Raw genomic sequence first — 17,858 nt, 5'->3', positions numbered from 1 at the left:
TTCCAGGCTGTTCTATAGACAGCTCTGACAGCCTGTGTCCACACTGAGAAGAGACGGCCAGCACCCTTGCCTACAGGCAGATTACACAGGTTGCTTGGTTGTAGAGGTAGCCTGCTCCCTCGGCCCTCACGGGTGGCTCTGCTGTTTCCGCCTCTGGCGACCCAACTGGCGGAAGTGCAGCCGTTTTGGGTTGAGACCAAAGGCTTGCAGTCTCTGTCGGCTGAACTTGTGACCTCCAAGTGTCACCGTGGGACCCAACAGCCTGGCCTTCTTGTTCTTCTGCCTCTGGGAAGCTGGCTTCTCTGGGCAGGGTGTGTGCGTGAATTCTTCTTCCTTGGCTACTTGGAGCTTGTGGGAAGAGGCCAGAGTCTGAGACCCATCAGCCACAGACAGCTTTGCCTGTGGGCTGGCCTTGCCCGGGACTTCCCCGTGGCTTCTGTGGGCATTTCCATCCTACAAGAGAAAAAGTCAAAGTTCAGGTCAGCTTGAGTTCAGAACAGGCAGTGATTCCCCCATTTTTCTTTTGTTCTTTTTTTGGTTGTTTGAGGAGGGTATTCTGTAGCCCAGGCTACCCTCAAACTTGTACCCAAGGATGCCCTTTAACTTTTTTGTTTGCTTGTTTTTTTGAGACAGGGTTTCTCTGTGTAGTTTTGGAGCCTATCCTGTATCTCACTCTAGCCAAGGCTGGCCTCAAACTCACAGAGATCTGCCCGCCTCTGTCTTCCAAGTGCTGGGATTAGAGGCGTGTGCTGCCGCCACACCCCCCCCAACTGCCCTTTAGGAGTGAGGTGTTGAGAGGGTCTCACTAATATAGCTCTGGCTGTCCCTAAGCTCACTGTAGACCACACTGACCTTGAACTCAGATCCATCTGGTTTATCCAGTGCTGGGATAGAACCCAGGGCTTTGTATGTGTCAGGTAAGCACCCCGCCCAGCCCCAGCCTGTTTTGTTAAGATAGTCTCGTTATGGAACCCAGATGGCCTCAGCTTCCTGAGACAACTGTCATAAATATGACAGTCACAAAGTAGCTGGACAAGCTGAAGCCCTTTGTCTCAGGCTACTCCTTGTAACTTCAGTGCAGTTAAGAGTTATCTGTCTCGTTGGGCGGTGGTGGTGCACGCCTTTATTCCAGCACTCGGGAGGCAGGGGCAGGCGGATCTCTGTGAGTTTGAGACCAGCCTGGTCTACAAAGCGAGATGCAGGAAAGGCTCAAAGCTACAGAGAAAACCCTGTCTCGAAAAACCAAAAAAAAAAAAAGGTCTCACCTGAGTTGGGGAGGGAATGGCAATCATCCTTGTAATAGCTAACAAGCCTGTGAGGTGCTTCTAAGAATTTATTTTATCAATCGTGCTGTGTGGTGTGCACCTTCAATCCCAGCACTTGTGAGGCAGAGGGAGATCTCCTAGCTTGAGACCATCCTGGTCTACACAGGGAGTGTCTGGTGTAACGACAGGCTGTTGCTGTGGACTCGGGTGGCTTCAGATTTATCCAACTCAAACCCTGCCTCTGCCTCCCTAGTGCTGAGATTAGAGGTGCGTGTCCAAGTCCCCTGATCCTTACTCTTGAGTGTTTCATGCATGCACTCAGACTGAACCATGAAGTCCCCTTACTGAGAGGGACAGTGACTGGTCTAAAGATGACATGGCCGGGCTGCTCCATCCTCCCCAGGGCCCAGTGCTTACTCTTCCTGGCACAGAGATTTGAAGATCTGCCTCTTCTTCCACAAGTTCTGGGCCTTCTGGCTGTACACCCGCCTCTCCTGCATCTCTTCCTGCTCCGACCTGTGTGTCAGAGGTGTTCCAGAACTGTCCAAACTGGGTCCCCCACCCCCACGTCCCTGCCGTCACCTGTACATGCAGGTCTTCTTCAGGGAACACCAGCGGTTCAGCTCCTTGTCATCAGCTGCAAGGATCTGCATGGGAAGGAAGGTGTCTACTGTGGGCCTGGGGCTGCCTCTTGAGCCTCACTCACTCAGTGGGGATGTCAGCGGAGTTTAGGGTTTCCCTGTTGTTGAGACAGGGTCTTGTGTAGCCCAAGCAGGCTTGGATTTCCTGATTCCCCTGCTTGTACCACCATGCTGGCGCTATTTTTCAGGGTCACTGTATAGGTCAGGCTAGCCTGTAATTCTTCTCTAGTGCCGGCCTACATCAGCCCTATTTCAACTCCTCTTGGTTCAACACAGAGAATGGTCACCTCCTTCCATTCTCTGGACTCCTCTACTTTTCCCGTCTGCCCTGGTCCTAACCTCCTCAGTGCTGAGCCCAAAGTCGCAGGGCACCACAGTACGGTACTTGAAGCGACAGGGCAGGTCGTCGATGATGTCCTCATAGTCCAGCCGGTAGTACTCGTCCAGGTATTCCTCAAAGGTCTTGTCCCCTGCACATGGGACAATACACAGCCAAGGTATTGAGTGTTCAAGGCCCTGTGAGCCATGCTCCCACACTACCCATCATGCCTTGTGTCTCACCAGGGTCAAACGTGGGTTTCTGCTGCCCCACTGCAGCTGCAAAGGGAGACTTGCGCTTCTTCTTGCCTGAGGAGGGGGCCTCACGAAGCTTCTTCCGAGGTTGGCTGGGGTCATAGTCAGCATCCATCTATCAGGAAGCGCTGGTTAGATCAGGCCAGTTCTAATGCACTCTGGGAGGCTCCAGACCCCTACCAGGGACACTCGTTGTTCTTAAGGTCTCAACCCATGCTGGCCTCAAACATGCTGTGCAGCCAAGCCTTGAGCTCTGCCTCTCAGACAGGGCTTTGCTCATGGAAAGCTTCTGCTCTGCCAACTGCACCCTCTTGGAGCTCAGCCAGTGGCACTCACGTTAAAGTCAGGGTCCTCACAGTGCAGCTCCTGCTGGCTCCAGGCTCCATCTTGTTCAGGTCCACCCCATGTGTCCCAGTTCCAGTCATCTGCTTCCACAGAGGACAAAGTGAGGACTGCACGTAGGCTACACAGCCGAGCCCTGGTCCCCCTGCTTTCTAAGGACACTCACCTTCAAGCCCTTCCTCTTCCTCAAACTGTGGCTTCTCTTCCTCCGCAGTGCCATAGAAGGCATCTCCAAAGCATTTCTGCAAGGGAAGGCCAGGTCTAAGGACAGCAGCACCTGCATGCTTACAGGAACTCAGCTTCCCCATGCCAACGCCAGCATGCCTCCCCAGTCTACTGTTTAGTGTTGTGAGAAAGGGTTTCATGTAGGCCAGGCTGGCCTCAAACTCACTAGGTAGTAGAGGCTAGCCTTGACACTATGATCCACTTGCCCTCACCTCCTGAGTGCAGGGATTACAGGTGTATGAAGGGCAGTTTTTTGCTTTTAATGAGACAATCTTTTAGTCCAGGCTGGTGATCCTTCTGCCTCTGAACATGCCCAACTTTATATGGCTCCTGTGCCTTCCAAGACATAGCTCCGTGAAAGGGTCTCCTGTGTGCTGGGATCCCCCACATCACCACCTGTTGTCTAGGTTGCATTTCACACAACCACACTGTGCTCCAGCTCTGCAGGATTCAGACCCTGCCATCATCTGTGCCCCATGACCTAACACTAGTCAGACTCAACTGAGCTGCCATCATTTGTGACAGGCCGAGAGGAAGTTTCCTCCAAGATCCTACTCCACTAGATAGGGTACACACCTATACTTAGCACCATGGAGGCTGAGCCCAGGAGATCAATGAGTAGCAGGCTAGCCTAGGCTACAGAATGAGGCTGGAGCTCAGATGGTAGGGTGCTATCCCAGCATGCACAAAGCCGTGGCACCATCCCTAACACTATAGTCCACATCTGGAGCCACAGCTGCAATTAGGATTCAGGGAGGCGAAGGCCACGTATATCTCCATCACTCCCCTGATCCCTGAGTCTTCAGGGACATGTCAGGAATAGTGTAGGCTCTTGATGGCAAAGAGGCTGGGACTGGAGAAACTCTGATATCCACGGGGGCATGGCAAAGGAAGGCATTTCAGCCTTTACTTGTACTCTGTGTATGTGTGGGTGTTTTGCCTGCCTGTATGTCTATGCCACATGCAATCCTGGTGCTCCTGGAGGCCAAAAGAGTCAGATCCCCTGAGATGAGTTACAGACAGTTGAGAGCTGCCATGTGGGTGCTGGGAATTGAACCTTGGTCTTCTGGAAGACCAGTCAGTGCTCTTAACCCCTGAGCCGCCTCTCTAGGCCTGTCTGCATTTATTAAACACATTCTATATGCACAACCCTAAGCAGCTTCTCATGGTGATCCTTACAGCCACCATGAGCAACAGCAACTGGCTCCCCTCTATTGAGAAACCAAAGCTGGGAACCGAGAAGCCCCTAAAATATTAAGAAAGCAGACATCTCCACAGTGCTCCCCCTTGGTTTTTACCAAGCCTACCAATGCCCCTTCGGCCTCCTTCCACAACTTCCTAGGCTTGGCTAGTGGCCTCTTTGGGGCATGTCACAGTGCCAAACCTTTTTTTTTGTTTTGAGACAGGGTTTCTCCATGTAGCTATGGAGCTTATCCTGGAACTCTCTGTAGACCAGGTGGGCCTCGAACTCACAGAGATCCACCTGCCTCTGCCTCCTGAGTGCTGGGATTAAAGGCGTGTGTCACCACCACTTGGCTCCAGGCTTTTTCTTACAGATCTCTCAGTACCTGTTTCCAAAGCATGATGCTATGTTCTCCTAATACAACAAAGGTTAGTGGTTCAGAAGACGAGCTGAAGGGCTAGGCTAGTCAGTGCATATGCAGGGCTTCTATGGTCCTGTCCCTACGTCACCAAAAACACACCACGACAAAAACACACTCAAGGACTATGAGATGGCTCGGTGGATAGAAGCACTTTAGTGTGATCCCTGGAACCCACACGGTAGCCAGAGAACCAGTGCCACCAAGATATCTGCCACATAAATGCCAAGGAACATGTGACACCGCCAACATGTAAATGTTAAATAAAATTTACAGCCAATAGATAAATTCAAGATTCAAGCCAGGCATGGTAGCACACACCTGTAACCCAGAACCTGAGAAGCAGAGGCAGGAGGTGGTAAGATGGAGGCTGGCCTGGATGCGTGGTGAGAGTCTTTCTCAGAAAACCAAAGGAAATCAAGATATCCTGATGTATGTCCATGACTCGGCCTGAACTCCTATCCTTGCATCACAAAGCCAGGCTTACAGAATTGTATCTAGTGCTATCTGTCTGGAACCCTCTGCTGATGGCAAACAGAGCGGTGACTGAGTTACAGCCTCAGCCCCATAGATATTAAGAAAACAAGGCTCAACTGTGCTGTGTGCTACTCTGGGTTATTCATTAGCTTTGTGGGGTTTTTCACTCATTTTTGTGGCACTGGGGCTGGAACCCAAAACTAGGTAGTGGCTCTACCACAGCCACGCCCCAGTCCCTCACTGAGGGTTCTAGGCAGGGTTCTACCTCTGAGTCACACCCCAGCCCTTCACATGCCTCCCCACTCCAGATATTATGTAGCCAAGTGCTGATCTCCAGCCCAGTATGTACCCCAGGCAGGCCTTGAATTCATGATCCTCCTATCCCAGTGCAGGAACTTTGTATACAACCCACAGTTCCTGAGCATGGATCCTTCTATTCTTTCAGGTCAATTCCTCCCATCCATCCTTTCCTTGGCCCAAGGCAGTGGTCCGATAAACCTTACAATGCAGGCAGGGGAAAGGTTCAGAGAGGTCAGGTCATTTCTGAGGCCACATAGCCAGGAGTTGACCTCTGGCCCCACAGACAAGTTCCCGAGCAGTCGTACCTGCATGAGCTGGTCATGCTGGGCAGGGTCAAAGTCATCCTCCAGGTCCTGCTCCTCAAGGCCCAGCGTCTCGTTGCCAGTGACCTGCCGCAGCTTCTCCAGCTTGGCCAGAATCTCCTTCCTCTTTAGGTTCTTTAACTGTTTCAGCTCCTCCCGCTTCCTGGCCTTCTCCTGTGGGCGAAAGAGGCTCAGCACTCCTGAGGTGGAGCCCCGCACACAGGGCCTCCCAACGCAAGCAGTTTGCTGTTCTGAGATGGTCTCAGGCAGCTCAGGCTAACACTGAACTAGGGATCCTGCTGCCTCCACGTCCTGAGCTCTGAGAATACAGGCACTGTCTGCTGTACCCGGTTCCTTCAGGGATCCCCCCTTCAGGGCTTGGATGACAACTGTGCTTTGTGCACAGGCAAGCGCTCAAGCCACCGAGTGGCAGTCTGCGTTTTGTTTGTTTATGAGACAGGCTCTCACTATACAGCTCAAGATGGCATAGAACTGTCTGTAGACCAGGGACCCTGAGGATGTGGTGACCTGCCTCTGCCTCCCAGTACTGGCAATACAGGTGCATACCACCATGCCAGCTTAGTTTTACTATTTAGTGTATTGTTATTTTTTTCACACAGGGTCCTTGTAGCCCAGCCTGGTCTAGAACTCAGAGATTCTCTACCTCTGTCTCCTGAGTGTTGGGATTAAAGGTGTATGCCATGAGCTTCTTTTTACTATCTTCTGTGGAGATGGTGTAATTAACTGTTCCCCAGCTTGGCCTTGAACGCTCTACCTACCTCAGGCAGGCCTGAAATTTTCAGTCTGTGCCTTGGCTCTAAAGGGCTGGGGATGGCTGGCATGCATCCACACCTAGCCACACTCACCCTCTTCTTCCGCTCCCTAGTCTCTTCCCTCTTCTCCTTCCTGCGCTCATCCTTGCGGCGCACAGACGACGCAATGCTACGTGGGTATGTCTTGACCTGTGAGCAGGGGAGGAGACCAGAGGGACCTCAGAGATGATATGCGGTGAAGGACCGGACCCAGGGCAGGCATGTCCTCCCTGACCCAGGCCTGGGCACACACTGAGGCTGAGTCAGGCTCCTCAAAGCGGAAATTGTACTTGTGTTCAAAGTCTTCCTGCTTCCTCAGGAACAGTTCCCCTTCATCCGAGGAGTCGTCCACTGCCAGCTGGACTGGGGGGCCTGGAACCCTGAAGGATATGATCGAGCAAGGCTCAGGGACACTGAAGACTCCAGTCAGACATGAACTCATTTTACCCCACAAGACTCTACAGCAGGGGATGGTGAGAGGGATCAGCAGGCGCTTGCTGACAAGCCTCAGAGTCTAAGTCAATTTCTTTCTTTCTTTTTTTTTTTTTGGTTTTTCAAGACAGAATTTCTCTGTGTAGCTTTGCGCCTTTCCTGGATCTCACTCGGTAGCCCAGGCTGGCCTCGAACTCACAGAGATCCGCCTGGCTCTGCCTCCCCAGCCTCAGAGTCTAAGTTTGATCTGCTAGGTCCACATAGTGGAAGGATTGACTCCCACAGGTGTGTGCTGCCCCACCCTGCAAATACATAGACGTAATGAAGAAATCCGAAATAACTGAGGCACACCCTGGGAAGAGGAGGTGGCTGCTCACCCCTCCTCCTCCTCCTCCTCCTCCTCTTCTTCCTCCTCTTCGTATCGTTTGTTGAGAATATAATCCCTCAGGAATTGCTCCCCCTCATCCAGTCCTGGGCTGTTCCAGTATTCCTTGAGGTGTGTCTGTGGGGAGAGAGGGTGGCACAAGCTCAGTCCCTGGAGGGACAAGGAGGTAGCCTGGGATGGACCTCAGGAACTGAAACTCCACAGCTGACCTGGCACAGGTCCCTTTCTCCTTTTCTATAGCCCAGGCTGATTCTGCACTGACTGCAATCCTGTGTTAGCCTCTTGACACTGAGATTACAGATGTGGGCAACCACACCTGGCCTGTATTAGCCTCGTTTTATTCACTGAGAAACTGAAGCCCAGAAATTGTTCATCTTTATCCTTAAAGAATGTGCCTTTGTTTTTGGTGCTGGGGCTGGCACCAGGGCCCTGTGCATGCTAGGTAGGCACTACCCCTAAGCCATGACCAGCTGCTCACTGGAGGGTTCTGGAAAGATGCTCTACCACTGAGCCACACCCCCAGCCCCTCACTGGGGACTCTGGGCAGGGCATCTACCACTGAGCCACACTCTAGTCCCTCTACTGTCCTGGGGTATCTGGAAGCGGAAGGTGAGACAAAGTTATCACAGGCCGTTCGGCCCTGGGGACTGCATTGAGGACTTACCAGTTCTTTCAAGGACTCGGAGCCATGAATCTCCTTCTGGCCCTTCAGCCATTCAACGTAGTCCACTTCCTCCCGGGCCTGCGGAAGGCCAGCAGTGAGTCCCTCAGGAGTTCCGCTGCCTGTCAGGCATCCCAGCAGCTGGGCAGGCAGGTACCCCGCTGGCCGGCAGGCAGGCGCCCCGCAGCCCGGCACTAACCACTAACCTTCTCTTCCCCACTCTCAGTGTGTCTCCGCAGCAACCCAGAGGCGCCCTCCCCGGCGCTGTCCTCGTCACCGCTGTCCTCCACGAAAGCGCGGAAGCTGCACACGGAAGCCACGGAAGAGACGTCGCTCAGTGACACAGCAGCACTCAGCTGCTCCGTCCCCCCCTTCCGGCCTGTCCCTGTAGCCACCAACCCCCCCCAAGCTCACCTTTCCTTCAGCTGTTTTTGTTCTTCTACGTAAGTCCTGGTTGCTGTTTCCTGCGGAGGAGGAACTGGTGTGGGCCTCGGGCCGGCCATGAGCCCTCGTGCCCTCAGCCAGCTGTTCCACCCACCTTGAGCCTGGGGTCAAAAGTCTCCTCATCAGAGTCGTCCTCGTCCACGTATTTGCTGTACAGAGAACAGGAGACTTAGGACGGTGACGGATGCACAGTAGCTCAACCCACAGTGTCGTGACTTTACAATGGGTTTATTGGGCATTAGTGTCTATTTAGGATTTACTTTTCCCAAAGAAATCTTTTATATGTGAATGTATGTAATGTGTGTGTCTGTCTGTGTGTTGCCTGTACGTGGCTGCAGAGGCCAGAGGTGTCAATAGAAACAATAGAAAACAGAGAGCCATAGAGGGCATATGTAGCCTTCGCTGGCCTAGGACTAACAGAGACCACCTGCCTCTGCTCCCAGAGCACTGTGACTGGAGGAGTGTGCCGCCATGCCCAGCCCCCCCCCCCCCCCCTGATATTTGGAGTCGGTCGCTCTCACGCTCACGGTTACAGCTAGGCTGGCCCCACCAAGCTCCTGCAATCCACGGTCTCTGCCCCTCAAAGCTGAGGTAACAGGTACACTCGTGGCCATGCCCACATCTAACATGGGTGCCAGGGATTTGAACCAAGTCCTCTAGCTTTAACAGTAAGTGTTCTTACCCACTGAGCTATTTAGTCTCCCCCAGCCCCTGCCAGCATGTGGTTCCACCTGAACTAGTCTGACTTCAAACTTATGACGATTCTGCTGCTCCTGTCTCTTACAGGTATGTGCTCCTGAGACTGGCTAGAACTCTTTAAATACATTTTTACGTCACAGTGTTGAGGAGCAAACCTATAGCTTCCACACGGCAGACAAGCAGTCCACTGAGGTCTATTCCCCGACCCTTGTATGTTTACTATTACTTATGTGTGTGTATGTGCATGTGTTTATATGCCACATGAGTATGGATGTCTATTCAGGCCAGAAAAGGGGTTGGATCTCTTGGAGTTGGAATTACAGGCAGGTGGTAGCCACCTGATATAGGTACTGGGAATTGAACCCATGTCCTCGGAAGAACAGCAAGACTCCCCGCCCCGCCCCTCCAGAAAGGGTTTCTCTGGGTAGCCTTGGCTGTCCTAGAACTGGCTCTGTAGACCAGGCTGGCCTCGAACTCACAGAGATCCACCTGCCACTGTCTCCCAAGTGCTGGGATTAAAGGCGTTCGCCACCAGTGCTCAGTTGAGTCAGGTAAAGGCTCTTAGTGCCAAACCTGCAGACCTGAGGTTTGATTACTGGACCCATAGGTGGAAGGAGGCAACAGAGTCCCAGAATTTATCCTCCAACATGTGCTGTGGAAAATAGATTAGGAATGTTAGGGCTGGAGAGATGGCTCAGAGGTTAAGAGCACTGACTGCTCTTACAGGGGTCGTGAGTTCAGTTCCCAGCAACCACATGGTGGCTCACAACCATTTATAATGGGATCTGGTGCTCTCTTCTGGCCTGCAGGTAGACATGCAGGCAGCATGCTGTATACATAATAAATAAATAAATTAAAAAAAAAAAAAAAAAAACCAAAATGTTAAATTGGGGGTTGGAGAGATGGCTCAGAGGTTAAGAGTACTAGCTGTTCTTCCAGAGGACCCAGGTTCAATTCCCAGTACCCACGTGGCAGCTCACAACTGTCTACAGCTCTGATTCCAGAGAATCTGGCACCCTCACACAGGCATACATGTAGGCAAAACACCAATGCATATTTTTAAAAAATGTTAAATAAATAAATAAAATTAAGAATGTAGCGGGGCGGTGGTGGCACACGCCTTTAATCCCAACACTCAGGAGGCAGAGCCTGGTGGATCTCTTGTGAGTTCAAGGCCTATCTGGGCTACAGAGCGAGATCCAGGAAAGGCGCAAAGGTACACAGAGAAACCCTGTCTCGAGAAAAACAAAACAAAAGAATGTTAAAAAGACCAGGTACAGTGGCATATGCCATTAATTCCAGAACTCAGGAGGCAGAAACAAATGGATCTCTGAGTTCGATGCCAGCCTGGTCTACAGAGTGAGTTCTTGTCTGTTTGTTTGTTTTGTTTTTCGAGACAGGGTTTCCCTGTGTAGCTTTGCGCCTTTCCTGGGACTCATTCTGTAGCCCAGGCTGGCCTCGAATTCACAGAGATCCGCCTGGCTCTGCCTCCCAAGTGCTGGGATTAAAGGCGTGCGCCACCACTGCCCGGCTACAGAGTGAGTTCTTAGACAGCCAGGGCTATATAGAGAAACCCCATCACAAAACAAAACAAAACAAAACAAAACAAACAAAAGACCAGCACCAACAACAAAAACCTAGCACCAACAAAAACCCCCGAAACCCCTTCACAGTCCCTAGAAAGCTGGAGGCTGATGGGGGACGAGGGCCTCCTTACCCTTCTTTCTCTAAGATGACCTTCCTCTCATAGTCCTTCAGGTACATGGGCTGTACTTTCTTCTGCTTCCCGGAGGCTGCTGGCTCCTCCTCACTCTCTGAAGATGAGGTTTCAGCTGTGGGCCAATGAGAAAATACCTATTCCTGCTCCCAGCTTCCCTCTCCCATGGGCAGGACTGGGAGCAGACATGATTCTGAATGCCTGCCAGCCACTTCCAACTGTAAAACAGCAAATCATCCTTACTCTAGCCTGTATTTTTCCAGGGACAGAGTGTAATGTGGACCAGGCTAGACTAAAACTCACTATGTACAAAAGAAAGAAACCAATCAACCAAACAAAAGGTATGGCCTCCCAAGCCCCAGCCGCTCTGTCCAATTTTAGTTATGTGCACACACCTGGAACCCCAGCATTCTGGAGGCAGGAGGCAGGAGGATCACAGGTTCAATCACATTCTTGGCTACATAGTAAGTTAGAGGCTAGACTAGGTTGCATGGGAAACTATCTCAAAAATAAAAAGTAAAAAAGTAAAAATATCTGACCTGGTATTTAGACTTACAAATTCATAGAGGGCTTTTTTTTTTTTTTTTTTAATTTAAAAAATTTTTATTTTATGTGCATTGGTGTTTTGCCATGGGTGTTGTGTCCCCTATAACTGGGGTTACAGACAGTTGTGAGCTGCCACGTGGGTGCTGGGAACTGAACCCGGGCCCTCTGGAAGAGGGTTAAGACGCTCTCACTTGAGCCATCTCTCCAGCCCTGGGGTTTTAAGTGAGTGTGGACGCCAGGTCATCCTGTGTGTCACTCCTCACACGCCATCCACTCACTCTTTTTATTTTTTATTTATTTTTTTTTTTTTTAGGCAGGGTTTCTCTGTAGTCCTGACTATCCTGGACTCACTCTGCAGACCAGGCTGGCCTCAAACTCACAGAGATCTGCCTCCCTGCCTCCTGAGTGCTGGGATTATGGGTTACACTGCCACTCTGGTGTCTGGCACCTCACTCAGGCTGGGAAACAATACATTCAACAATTCAATTCCATCAACACTAAGGAACTTAGAGAAGCAGCCCCTCCATACCCGTTCTCTGATAGAAGGTAGCATCTTTCTGGTAAATTCGGGGGTCCTTCTTCTTCAGCAAGGACAGAGTCCTGTAAAAGTCTCTCTCCTGCTGGGGGTCAAACTCCTAGAGCAGGAAAAGGAGTGGGCTGACTTCAGAAGGCAGGCGGGCACAGTGTGAGCAGGGCTGGTGAGGAGGACAGCAAACAGCGGGGACAGGCAACCCTGAGGAGAGTCCTTTGAAGAGAAGCAGGTGGGGGCACTGGACCTGGGCAGGTGTGGCCAGACAGAGGGCAGGGACCATGGGTAGAGTGGGGAGAGGAGGTACATCCTGAAAAGGGCAGGGTGGGCCACTGAGCAGGGGCACTCAGAGTGACCCTCTTGGGTGGACCACTACAAGGCTTGGCTACGTTGGATGAAGCCAAGATTAGAGCTGCCATGGGAAGGCAGTGGTGCCCCACGTGGTCTATGCATTACAATGACGACTCGTGGGTTTTAGAAATGGGAAGGGTGGTTCTCAGCGGACAGAAGGGTTGGCGGGGTCAATCTGTGATGATGGAGGATAGAGTGATCATAAAGTAGAGGGCATAAGACAACCCTTAGCGGCGGGTAGGGCACTGTCTGTCACTTAAGGGATGGGGAGGTGTCTTGGAACTACCTTAGGGCTCTACAGAGTTAGGGGAAGTTTCCTTCTGCAAACTGATGGGCGGCGTACAGTCAAGCAGTGATGATTTGGTGTCTCCTAGACAGGAGGAGGGTACTGCTGGCAACTCAAGGGGCCACATGTGATTAAGGTAGGGTGCCCTGTCCTTCTGGGGAAGTAGGGAAGATGTGGCAATTCCCTAGGGACAAGAATACTGCTTGTTACTCAAGGGATTGGGATGCAGGTCTTGGGTGTGCCTAGGGGACCCATGTGGTTAGGGTCTGACTCCCGCTGTGTACCTAAGCAGGGGTGCTGTGCGAGGCCTGTGGCCAATTTAGGAAAGTAGGAAGATTCAGCGACCACTGGGAAGGGGCTGTCACTCAAGGGGTTAGGAGCTAAGTCTGGAACCATCCCCGTAGGGTACGGCACTCCGGTGCGGCCAGATGAGAGATCAGCGGATGGGAGGCTTGAGATCTCTCCCAGAAGGAAGGGTGTCTTTGGCGATCGCCGGGTTGGGGGGAATGCCTGTCATTCACAGGATGGGGGCGGGTCTTATGGCTCCCGGACAAGGCAGCCCGGCCAGGGAAGGCCCCCAGGACGCCGGGTAGGACGGGAAGCCTGGCCGCGGAGGCTTACCACGTGCTCGTCGCTGGAGTCAGACTCGGAGCTGGAGTCGCCGTCGCCGCCCGGATCCCCGTAGCGATCCTTCACTGTGGGGTACACACGGGTTCTCCACAGCCACCATCGCCGGATGCACCGCAGCTCCCCACCCCCCGGCCCGCGCGGGCGCCCCTCACTCACGCCGCTGCAGTTCCTCGCGCTCGCGGTAACGGCTGTAGCGTGCGGCGAACGCCGCGTTCACCCTCAGCGACCCAGAGCCGCCGCGCGGTTCCGGCATGGCGGCTGTGTGGCCCAGTGCGCACGCGCGCCGGGCCCCTCCCGTGCGCCCTCCTGCGGCACGCCCACTGAGAGCCCGTCTTAAAGGGGCCGGTCCCCCAGACGCGCCGCGCTCCACCCCCGGCTCTTCCGGGACCCCGTTGGCCTTTCGCTCCGCAGGCCACACCCACGGGCCAAGCCCCTGCGGGGAAAGGCCACAAGCCACCGCCCACCCTTCCCCACCCTGCCGGCTCCCGGCACCCAGCTGACATCTGGGGGCCCCTTTCTCCGCTCGCGGTTTCCTGCCTCCCTTCCGTTCCGACAGCACCCGACCGCTGCCCCACCCAGCCCGGTTACCCTGACGCCTTGGGAATGACCACGTCGCCCCTTGGCCCCACCATCCCTCGGTTTCATCCCACACGCACGCACTTCCCAGAACCCCAAGTACCCCAGCCCAGACTCCCAAATCGGAAGTCACCCTCACCGTCGTCATGCCGAAGTCTTAACTTAATGGGCAAAACAGTAAATGATCACACAAAACCATTTCTTTCCATAAAGCAATAAATACATATATTTCAAACTCTGTACAACAGACTGGAAAACAAGCTTCCAAGAAAAAAAAAAAAATCAACTCACGCTATCCTTTTAACTGATTCGAAATGTTTGCCCTCCCCCTCCCATGCCCAAAGTAGGTGGCTCACACTTCAGGGCTCTCTAAGCACAGCCTGCCAAGGTCACCAGCTTCCAGGAGCCCAGGAGGTGATGACCTCACTCTGAGGCTAGGGTTTTAAACCTCTGCCCTGAGGTCTCTGCAGCCGGGTGCGGGGAAAACTGAACCGTTTAGGTGGCTGTCGCCTGTCGGAGCCCCTTCTCTGTCCAACACACCGACTGGGGTGAGAAAAACAAATGAGAAACGTCCCCCAAACACACTCACTCAAGAAATCAACACCAATAAACCACAAACTGCTCCTCCCACTCCCTTCTTCAATGGACGGGAGTGTGGAGCGAAAGTTTCTTTCCTCTGTTGGTGACTTGTAACCCAGTGAGACTGGCTGGAGACAGTGGCCCTGGGTCACAGTGGGATCACCATGTGCCCCTGCAGGATGTCCATGAGGTTCTGATCCCCTCTCTGCCGGGCCAACTCCAGGGGGGTGAGACCCGAAGCGTCCCTGTGATAGAGGTCAGATTCAGCAGCTAGGAAGCTGACCACGGAGCTATGGCCCTCTCGGATCGCCAGGTGGATGGGGAGCGAGCCGGTGCTGTCCAGGACGTTGACATCAGCACCATGCTCCACCAGGACCTTCAAGGTGTCCAGGAACCCAGTGCGGGCTGCATCATGCACTGGACTGGTACCAGAGGCATCTTGGACATTGGGGCTAGCGCCTTGCTTCAGGAGTTCAAGAGCAACTGCTGGACTTCCAAACATCATGACCTATGGGGGTGGGGAGCAGAAAGTCGAGAGGTTCCCGTTGGAAAATGGTCAGGCAGAAAGAGAGGTCTACCAGAAATCCGGAGTGCCACTGAACAGGGATGCCCCAGGAAAGACAGGCCCCCAAGGAGCTGTTTGGGACCTGAAAGAACAGGTTCTTTGGAAATAAGGACCAGACACACCCAAAGCTCATGTAACAACACAAAGACCCTAACTCCAAAAGTGACTCATGAACACTCTAAGCGGCCAGGCATCGTGCCCACTCCCGTAATCCCTGCACTTGGGAGGCCCAGGCAGGGGGACAGCCTCCAATTCAAGGCCAGCCTGAGACACAGAGTGAGACTTTGTCTCAGAAATAAAGAAGCAATGAAGAAGAAAGAGAATGGAAAGGAAGGGGAATGGGGAAAGGGAGGGAAGGACAGGAAGTGAGGAGCCAAGAGCCTCTCTCAGGGGCAGGGCTCTCCCATAGGGGAGATCACTACAACTCTTAGACCCCTCCAGACAATGAACCCATTTTCTGAGAACTACTTAGAATTTTTAAGAAAAGAGATGCTCTAGGGAACTTGGGTCCCCTTTGTCCAGGGAAAACTTCTTTAGACATTGGCATGATCTTCAGAATTATGAGCACCCATGAAAAAGTGGGATCCCCTACAAATGCCACCCCAAATTATGGGGCCTTCAAGCAATAGGGATTTTTTTTTGTAACCGAGGCACTCAAAATATTAAAAAAAATCCACATCACTTTCAGAAATGACCTCTCCCCACCCCCAAATAACCAGAGACCCTTAAAAAGGACTCCTACCGAGAAAAAAAAAAAAGGCTATCTCGCTTAGAGAAGACGTACATCCTACCTTCCTGAGATCGAATGTCCTTTTAGAAGCCCCAAGAAATGTGAGCTGTCCTCAAGGACTGGCATGAAAAGACACTGAACCCCAACCCACCCAGGGAATAAAGGTCTGCAGCGAAACCGAATCCTCTAGGCTTGAAGACAAGGGATTCTTTAGAGCCGAAAAGTCACCCCCTCCCCCACCCTCCCTGCACCACCCCACCCAACATTGGTGCAAATAAGGAATGGTCCTCAGGGGATCACCAAGGCGGGTCAGGACGAGGGAGGGTGGGGTGTGGAAGCCGGGCGTCCGCCAGGCCTCACCTGCAAGGCTGTCTTGCCGAAACGGTTCAGAGCGTCAGGATGCACCAGCTCCCGGTGCAGAAGGCGGCGCACCTCCTGCACGTCGCCTCGGGCCGCTGCGCCGCTCAGCCGGTCGCCAGCGAGGACCTCTTCCAGGAGCATGGTGACACGGGCGGTCTGTGAAACCCACCCAGCCCCGAGCCCAGCCCCGGTCACGGCTGAGGAACCCGCGAGCGCAGGAGCCCAACACCGGGGCTGCCCTTCCCGGGGGCTGCGGCGCCACTGGGGCCCACTCTACGGCTACTCCCCGGCCGCAGACCCTCCGCGCTCGGTCCCGTACGACCCCGGCTGTCGCACCCGGCTCCTCCCCCTGTCACCGTGAGAGGCGGCGAGGAACCCCGCCCAGCCCCCGGCGCCCGCCCCTTGGGCCGGGTCTCCCCGGACTCACCCTCCCTCCTCCGCGTGCGCGGGCGGGGTCTGCTCTGAGCCGGCTCTCCCCGGCCGCCGCAGTCCGCCGCCGCCGTCACCGGCCCCGCCCAGAGCTGCCTTGTTTTCTTACAAACTCGCAACACAGTAGCCGGAGCCGGTGTGCCCAGCGCCCGACCTCCGTAGGTCCCGCCCACCGGCGACCCCAGCCAATCAGCGCGCGTTGCTGGGAAGGTTTGTCTCGCCCACAGAGGTGGTGCGGCTCGTGATTGGCCAGCGCGCGGCAACCGGTGGGGCGGCCCGCCACCGCGGGGAGTTTGGTTTTTCAAACCCGACCGGCGGGCGGGCGGGCGGGAAAGAGAGGGAAAGTTTAACTGACCCCGGGAGAGAGGCTGGAGACTGGCTGGCGCGGACGGACCCTGGATCTTTAGCGCCTCCGAGAGGAATGGAGGCGGGACTGGAAGTTCCCAGAACGGGGACGTTCTGTTCCTTTATGTGCCCCGGAAGTCCTAAGGAGCGCTTACTACGCGACGGGGAACTTAGTTCATCCACTCGACTGCTAGGTTAAAGGAATGAATGGCCTCTGGACGGCCAAGTGCGCGCCTGCTAACATCTTTTTGTTTGCTTTAAAGGTATGAGACACGTCTCACTATGTAACCTTGGCCGGCCTGAATCTCACTGTGTCATCTGTCTGGCCTCAAACTCAGGTATCCACCTGCCTCGACCATCCGTGCTGGGATTAAAGGAGTGGGCTCCTTTTTTTTTTAAAAAAAAAAAATAAGAAACGATCTTGGAAGGCCGGGCAGTGGTAGCTCAGGCCTTTTAATCCCAGCACTCCGGAGGCAGAGCCAGGCGGATCTTTGTGAGTTCAAAGCCAGCCTGGGCTACAGATCGAGATCCAGGACAGGCACCAAAGCTACACAGAGAAACTCCATCTGGGGGGGTGGTGTCTTGGAGCTGGAAAGATGGCTCAAGGGCTAAGAGCATTTGACATTCTTGTAAAGAAGCAAAGGTTCGGTTTCCAACACCCACGTGACAACACTCAGCCATACATAACTCCAGCTCCAAGGAATCCAACACTCTCTTTGGACCTCTTAGTGCACATACAAATACCCACATAGTCACATAATTTCCTTAAGTTTTTTTGAGACATGATCTTATTATGTAGCTCTGGCTGTCCTTGAACTCACTATGTAGACCAGGCTGACCTTGAATTCAAACAGATCTGCCTGCCTCTGCCTCCTAAATGGACTATGCCTGGCAATTTTCTTTTTTAAAATGTGCATTGGTGTTTTCCTTGCATGTATGGTTGTGTAAGGGTGTTGGACCCCCTGGAACTGGAGTTACAGTTGTGAGCTGCCATATGGGTGCTGGGAATTGAACCCAGTTCTTTTGGAAGAACAGCCAGTGCTCTTAGCTGCTGAG

At 53.5% G+C, this 17,858-nt stretch overlaps 2 protein-coding genes across 3 annotated transcripts; both read right to left on the bottom strand.

Moving 5' to 3' along the window:
* Window positions 1-75: 75 nt before the first annotated feature.
* Window positions 76-13,506, bottom strand: Kri1 (KRI1 homolog). Its single transcript, XM_028872447.2, is given in 20 exon segments — window positions 76-416; window positions 419-453; window positions 1,683-1,781; window positions 1,848-1,912; window positions 2,246-2,376; window positions 2,468-2,594; window positions 2,816-2,904; window positions 2,988-3,063; window positions 5,730-5,900; window positions 6,593-6,688; window positions 6,792-6,918; window positions 7,348-7,472; window positions 8,020-8,097; window positions 8,223-8,319; window positions 8,431-8,480; window positions 8,555-8,609; window positions 10,877-10,991; window positions 11,952-12,057; window positions 13,210-13,283; window positions 13,375-13,506. Coding segments are annotated over 20 exon segments (2,103 nt in total). The 5' UTR covers window positions 13,472-13,506; the 3' UTR covers window positions 76-126.
* A 496-nt stretch (window positions 13,507-14,002) lies between these two features.
* Window positions 14,003-16,536, bottom strand: Cdkn2d (cyclin dependent kinase inhibitor 2D). Of its 2 annotated transcripts, XM_037207719.1 has the most exons (3): window positions 16,456-16,536; window positions 16,029-16,184; window positions 14,404-14,881 (listed from the first exon to the last, which is right to left on the bottom strand). In XM_037207719.1, exons 2-3 carry the CDS (start codon window positions 16,167-16,169, stop codon window positions 14,522-14,524), a joined length of 501 nt encoding a protein of 166 aa, XP_037063614.1. In that variant the 5' UTR covers window positions 16,170-16,184; window positions 16,456-16,536; the 3' UTR covers window positions 14,404-14,521. The 2 variants fall into 2 exon arrangements, with proteins under 2 accessions (XP_028728283.1, XP_037063614.1); XM_028872450.2 differs by lacking the exon at window positions 16,456-16,536 and having other exon boundaries at window positions 14,003-14,881; window positions 16,029-16,438.
* Between the last annotated feature and the right edge of the window lie 1,322 nt (window positions 16,537-17,858).

The sequence above is a fragment of the Peromyscus leucopus genome, chromosome 7 (genome assembly GCF_004664715.2).
Source record: "Peromyscus leucopus breed LL Stock chromosome 7, UCI_PerLeu_2.1, whole genome shotgun sequence".
NCBI lineage: Eukaryota > Metazoa > Chordata > Mammalia > Rodentia > Cricetidae > Peromyscus > Peromyscus leucopus.
Note: the sequence above shows the minus strand (reverse complement) of the source record. Positions and strands in the feature narration are given on the sequence as shown.